This window comes from Trachurus japonicus, chromosome 10, assembly GCF_045865225.1.
Source record: "Trachurus japonicus isolate A0001 chromosome 10, Traja_1.0".
Taxonomy (NCBI): domain Eukaryota; kingdom Metazoa; phylum Chordata; class Actinopteri; order Carangiformes; family Carangidae; genus Trachurus; species Trachurus japonicus.
In genome coordinates, this window is record NC_140916.1 from 15,531,597 (window position 1) to 15,538,687 (window position 7,091).

Here is a 7,091-nt window from a genome sequence, read left to right on the forward strand (position 1 = left end):
CCCGCAGCCCAGAAGATACTGTACAGAAACAATCAATAGCACTGAGCAAGCATCAGAGTTTCTATTATCTGCGAAGCCCTGACTCGATCCCCGACTGTAGTGACTAATCTAATTGGAGCCGACACAGACTCCCCAGCTGTGCTGTGCTGCCAAAGAAAGAGAGAAGACAGAGAGATGTCTGCGAGATCTTCATGAATCAATAGTCAGTCACAGGCAATTTTACTTCCTTCTATCCATCCATGCATCCACATCATCCATCTAACAGAGTCTTGTTAGCATCCTCTCATCTCACAACTCATCACCTCGATGCAAACAGCAAAAACCATTGTTAGTATTTTCTCATGGACATAATAAATACTAAGCTCAATCAATGGTCTGTATCCACTCTGCTATTAAACCAGGCTAAGTGAAAACTGTGCCATTTAGGGCTGTCAAGCCCACAGCCTCTTCACCAGGCTCAGCAGAAGACTTACATTTAGAAATATGACTCAATGACAACAGTGCAGAGTGTACCTGCTGTTATGTGTTCATCTAAACTTGGAATAGCTCCAATAAATTCTGTTGCATCAGGCATCAGAGGTGCTTTTTTGTTTCAGCGTGAACACTCCTATACCTTCTTTACTCTTATATTCATCCTGGCAGGGAATGATGGAGAGGCCTTTGTATTGAGCAGACAGTGTTAATTACTCAAGTATGAATTATTCAACCTTTGAGCAATTCAAGATAAATGCCTCCAGTCGATAAGTTGCCAGCACTCGAGAAGACTTTGGAGTCCCTCTGGGGGGATTTCAGAGCCAGTGATGGGTTGCATCTTATATGCCAGACCACGGAGTGACGCCAGAGTTAAATCTCCAACTGGCGAGCTGAATCAGCACAAGCTCCACATCACCCACCCCGGTCACTGCATCATCGTCTTAGTTATTGATTGACCATGTTGAACAATTATGAGAGGGTATGTATGCATGGGATTGAAGAAAATGTTAGAAGTTTGTTAAAGTAAACACATGTTGAAAATCTCTGCAGATCCTATGATTGGTTTCACTGTAAATGTCTTTTCTGACATACAGTACTTATACCCATCATAAAAATGATTTAGATTTAAGCACAAGCGCATCAACTGAAGAATCTTGGCATCACAGATGCATGCATACAGTAAATAAATTTCCAGTAATATTAGTGTCATATTAAAGGTAGTGTTGGAGATCCTATTTGGAGCATTTTTTACAAAATAGTTTTAAATCCTCTTCACACTCCGATTGCAGCCAATCAATTAAATGCTTTTTCACAAAAATTAAAAAAGTCAGTCACCTGTGGGACAGACAGTCCTGTAAAAACAGCATCCAATCATCTATAGTGCGACGTTGAAGTCAATTGGATCGTGATGTGTCAATCAAGTTGCTGTCTCTGCCCCTCCTCTGTAGGTACCGCTCTAGTCACTAATCGCGTCGTGGGTTATTATGTGTTTTCTTTCATGTGAATGAGCCGTGAGAAAAAGTTGGCTGACAGTTGACAGTATCGCAGTGACATGCGACAGTATCGCGTAAAGCCGCGTCGCTCACATTGGGATTACATTGGGTCGCGGAGCGAGCATGATACCTTTTCGGCTTCACCTTGATGTGAACCCAATGCTGAACAAGCTGAGCTCTGGAGGCGTGGCTGAAGAGAGAAGTCTGAGGAAAGGGGCTGGGACTTTTGACTATTGACTATTTTCAAAATGTGGCCTGCTCTAACCATTTTTCCAGGATCTCAAACCCTACCTTTAACCAGAATTGCTGGTTGTTTGCTTATGTTTTATACAGCTTGTGTTGACTAAAATGTAAAATAAATAGCCTATAATAAATTGAGAAAACTTGTCAGAACCTTCCTAATGAAGTGAATCTTCTCTCACACACAACATAACATATCAGCTCATAAACACCTCTACTAGATAAAGTGCAACCTGGTCTTTGTCTATGGATTTTCTCATTCATCCAGGTCATTGTTCTTTTCTGGGCAAATTGAATCGTAGGCAACTGGACTTGTATTTGTCTGGGAAGACGTTTTGCCTCCTATCCAAGGGGCTTCATCAGGCTTCATCATTGGTCTAACTAGTGCGGAACAGTGCGAAACTTGTTGCGTACAACCTGATGAAGCCCCTTGGATAAGAGGCGAAACATCTTCCCAGACAAATACAAGTCCAGTTGCCTATGATTCAATTAACCTGGTCTTTGTTTAAACTTAGCTTATTTCCTCAGCTCTCCACGTAAATCACCATGTAAGAGACAGTCACAGGATTCTTCTCTGCTGCAATGATAAATAATGGGGTACACAATCTCATTAGTATCTACGGCTGTCTTGTTGTGCTGTATTGAATGACTGAGGTGTATGAACGCCATCTTGTGGTAAAACGCCCGAAGTGCATTTATCAACCATCTCTGACCAAAAGAAGTTGGATTTTTCCTGAAAAGCACAACTTCAGTGAATATTAAAAAGCTGATTTTTCCAAATGTAGCCTAATCAGACAAATTTAAACCCCATTCAAGCTAGCATGATGACCTCACATTTCATAATTATGATTTGGGAGGACATGTAAAAAAGAAAAGAAAAGAAATAAAGAAGAAAAAAAGAAACTAAACTACCATTACAAACAAATCCAAATACTAATAACATTTCGAGCATCACCTATTATCAGCTTTGAGATGGTAAAATACAATGGCATAGTTACAGTAAATGCAATAAAACACACAAAGAAAGCAATACAATTTGGTTTATTTTTGTGTGTGTGTGTGTGTGTGTGTGTGTGTGTGTGTGTGTGTGTGTGTGTGTGTGTGTGTGTGTGTGTGTGTGTGATGTGATAACTACATTTAACATGACGTAAAGAGCATAGGTAGACATTTGTAACTGTAGTTCAATCTGTTGTTAAGACATAGAGTGTGAAAACAAGACCGTGACAGGGGGGACAGTGAGGACATAAGTTTTCATAGTAAGACACAGGAGGAGAAAGTCTGGGATTTCTTTGAAGTTGGTTAATCATTTGTTCTGATATTCTGTAATTTCTTAATGTACAAATAAACATGCCAGTGTATATATGTGTACTGCTGACACAGTGGAGGGGTTTTTTTTTCTTTCCAGACAAACACAAAGTGTGGGTGTACATGTGCAAACAGAGTTTTGTACTTTGGAGTGATGTTCCAGTGTGTGTCTGTCGAGACGTCACAGCAGTTTGGAATGGAGCTAGTGTCTTTGTCTTTGCTGTCTTTGTTGCTTTTGGGCTGTCGGCTGGGCTCTGGAGGTATTTTAAGATTATTTATGATGCTCATAAATAACTTCTCTCCAACTTGAGGTTTATTTCAGTTTTGCTTTTTTACATCTGAAGCATTGTTAGTGCACGTGACAGCTGGAGGAGTGTGTTTTTTAACGTCACTGATACTCAAAAGAACATCTATCAACTGCATTTATTTACTGCTGTTATCTGTGAGATGAAGACAGGTAGGCTATACTAAAACATGGACTCTGGTTATATTTTCCCCAGCTCCAGCCTCAGGTCCGGTGTTTCTCTCAGGTCAGGCAGCTGACAGCGTTCTGCGGAGGCACAGGCGCGCCAACAGGGGGCTGTTTGAGGAGTTTCTCCAAGGCGATTTGGAGAGAGAGTGTTACGAGGAAAAATGTGACTTGGAGGAGGCCAGGGAAACTTTTGAGAATGATGAAAAGACAGTACGTTTGTTTTGTTATTATTTTTGTTATTGTTTGTCTATTTTAACAGGATGCATTCATCAGAGACTTAACTTTGTGTTTCAGATGGAGTTCTGGGCAGGATATGTCGGTAACACAGACAGAAAATGACATATATGTTGTCATTACTTGTGTGATGTGCTTGTTTTTGGTCAATGAACATTTAGAATCAGAACACATGTTCTTATTTTGATACACAGATCTGTATATGCTTATGTTTCTATGTAAAGATGCTTCATATACATCCCCTGCAAAAATGAAGCTAGCAGATGACCGTCTGCTGAGTTACTGTGTTCTGGATCTGTGCAGATGGCAATCAGTGTAAGCCTGGTCCCTGTCTGCACGAGGGCTCATGTAAAGACCTTATTGGCTCCTACACCTGCACATGTCTGCCTGGCTTCACTGGCAGGAACTGTGAGATCGGTGAGTCCAAGTCCTGTGGCTGGATTTAAAAATACGATCAAAAGAAACTGGATATTTATGCTACATGATACAAATTTGTTGAGAATATCAGATCAGATCAGATGAGATGTCAGTCTCAAACAATAAACAGACCAATGCTCTCTCCCCCTCCCCCTGTTCTTGTTTCTAAATTAAATCAATGGCTTGTATCCAGCTCCAGTCTGGTCTTAGGCTCCAAAATTAGATTAGCCTTTTTTTGGAAATTCTATAAACAGCAGCCAAAGCGCCGTCTCTGTGAATAGTGGCTGCATTTAGCTCCATCACACAGCCAGAGGTGCCCTACAAAGAGTTTAAATCACAAGTTCTTATGTGGTAATGACAGCTCATTGTGTGTATATATAATAAGAAAATGACCAATGATAATAATAATTTCTATATCTTTTCTTCGCCAGTTGTAGCAAAAAGATGTGATGTGGATAATGGTGACTGTATGCACTTTTGTGTGTCAATGGGAACCTTTGGATCTAAATGCCACTGTGCGACAGGATACAGGCTGTTGGAGGATGGGGTCAGCTGCGTACCAGATGGTATTGATATATGCTTCACAAATGATGAGCTAAATGTGTTACTAATGATCATTAATTCAATGTGACGCCTCCTTTCCTCACATTACCAGTTAAATTCCCGTGTGGGAGAACGGCCTTGGCAGAGGTACGTATAGCCACAAGGACTCTGTACGACTTGGGGAACTTCAGCTTGGAGAGCACCACCCCACAGGTCAACTTCACCACCACTACACCCACTACACCCACTCCCTCAACCCCAGCCAGTACCACGACATCTTTACCACTCACAACTGAGCCTGTAGACAACCTACCCCGTCGGAGACCCTTCCTGAGGCTGGTCAGTGACACCGAGACCTCCTCAGTGGAACCGATTCGAGCAATCAAACGCATTGTAGGTGGTGAGGAGGTCACTCCAGGAGAGATCCCATGGCAGGTACGCTGCGTTACAGGGAAATGTGGGAAAAGAAACGGCAGCTGTTTAAATGTCCAACTTTTACATACTCACAGCTCTTTTTGTCCCTCCTTTTCTTTAGGTGGGCTTGGTGTACCACTCCACTCGTGACTTATTCTGTGGGGGATCCATTCTCAGGCCAAGTTGGGTCATCACCGCTGCTCACTGCCTGGCAGAGGCAACAGGCACCTTTTTTGTCAGAGTGGGTAAGAGTCAATGACACTGACTAATTTCATCTCTGTTGGAGCAATAGCTCTGTATAACATAGAGCTTTACCAGTTTTCAGTTGATTCATCAACTATTATGATCAATAACTTACACTATTCAAAGAATTATCTGATTTTAGCTTTTTATTTGTGGGGATTTTCTTTTTTTGGTTATGAATTATTAGTCAAACAGGCAAATGTTAAGAAGCTGCCTTTTTGTACATGGTCTTTTCTTACAGGCCAAATGGCTGATCAATTCATAAAGTTGACAGATTAATCCATAACAATGATTAAAATCTATAATTATTGCAGTCTTGTTAATTTATTGTAGAGTAAATCTACAGGGGGAGTCCATTACTTCCATCTCTAATATCTCTCCCTGCAGGTGAACACAATATCTACATCAGCGAGGGCACAGAGCAGGATCACGAAATATTGGAGCACCACCCACATCCGCGCTACAACACAAGTGTGAGCTTGTATAACCACGACATCGCCCTGCTTTACCTCAAAGACCCCATCACCTTCTCCACAACCGTGCGGCCCATCTGCATAGGGCCCAAGGCTTTCACGGAGGCCCTGGTGAAGAACTCCTCTCCGGCTACGGTCACTGGCTGGGGCAGAACGCGGTACATGGGATCCACGGCTAGCACGCTGCAGAAAGTAGAGGTTCCCTTCACAGACCGGACAGAGTGTAAGCAAAGCAGCAGTGCCAGGATCACTCCCGTCATGTTTTGTGCGGGATACGAAAATGTGGCCAAAGATGCCTGTCAGGGTGACAGTGGAGGTCCTCATGCAAACAGCATTCATGACACGTGGTTCCTCACAGGCATCGTGAGCTGGGGGGAGGAATGTGCAAAAGATGGGAAGTATGGTGTGTACACCCGGGTGTCTGTTTACTACCGCTGGATAGACCATGTTATGGGATTAACTAAACACAGGCTGGCATTTGATGTAGATGATCTTGATGTTTAAATTTAAAGGTTCTATATTTAATCAAATAAAAAATATGCCCCAATATCTCATTTTTAACTGGATGTTCTTCCAGCTTTTCAGGATGTTTAAAATAGGCTTTTGCTGTATGTTGCTAAAGGAGCTACAGTTCTGAATTTGACTTAGAAGGGTTGAAGGTGACCTTTAAAAGACATCCAGTTGAGTTAGGTGACAACCAGCTCCACCTCTGGTTGCCTTTGTGCTGACAGTGAGTGTAGCTGAAGAAATGCATGTGATTTGTAAGTAACTTTGACTTAACTAATAAATTCCATCATACTAATCAACTACAGAAACAGTCTATGTTATAAGGGGAAAAAAGATATGAAGAAGAAGATACTTTGATGCTGTACTGTGCCTTTTGTACTAACATCAACTAATATTAACACCAAATTCATGTCACATCTACAAAAACACTTGTGCAGTTACAGAGAAAGACCACACTCCCATCTGCTGGAAAACAAATGTACTACAAGTTCTGGTATGCAGAGAAAGAGAAATTATCTTTGTAAATCCAGGCTTCAAGTGATATGTGACTAAAAATTCACAAAAAGAGAAAAGTCTGCATATATTTTATTATATAAGTTGGCTTTCATTCAAACAAGAATACAGAAATAATAGATTAAAGTGGGGTGGGTGACAAAAGGCTACTGGCCTTAGCTTTTAGTCCACAACTAACCATGCACTGAATTATTTCATTTGCTGAAACAGAACAGTTATTGCAATAAATAGTTTATTTTATTTGATTATTTAATACAGAACTGA

At 41.3% G+C, this 7,091-nt stretch overlaps 1 protein-coding gene across 1 annotated transcript; it reads left to right on the top strand.

Moving 5' to 3' along the window:
• The first annotated feature begins 3,100 nt into the window (after positions 1-3,100).
• f9a (coagulation factor IXa) lies at positions 3,101-6,325 on the top strand. Its single transcript, XM_085789518.1, has 8 exons — positions 3,101-3,271; positions 3,512-3,693; positions 3,778-3,802; positions 4,021-4,134; positions 4,566-4,700; positions 4,790-5,112; positions 5,213-5,336; positions 5,722-6,325. Exons 1-8 carry the CDS (start codon positions 3,166-3,168, stop codon positions 6,309-6,311), a joined length of 1,599 nt encoding a protein of 532 aa, XP_085645644.1. The 5' UTR covers positions 3,101-3,165; the 3' UTR covers positions 6,312-6,325.
• The last annotated feature ends 766 nt before the right edge of the window (positions 6,326-7,091 follow it).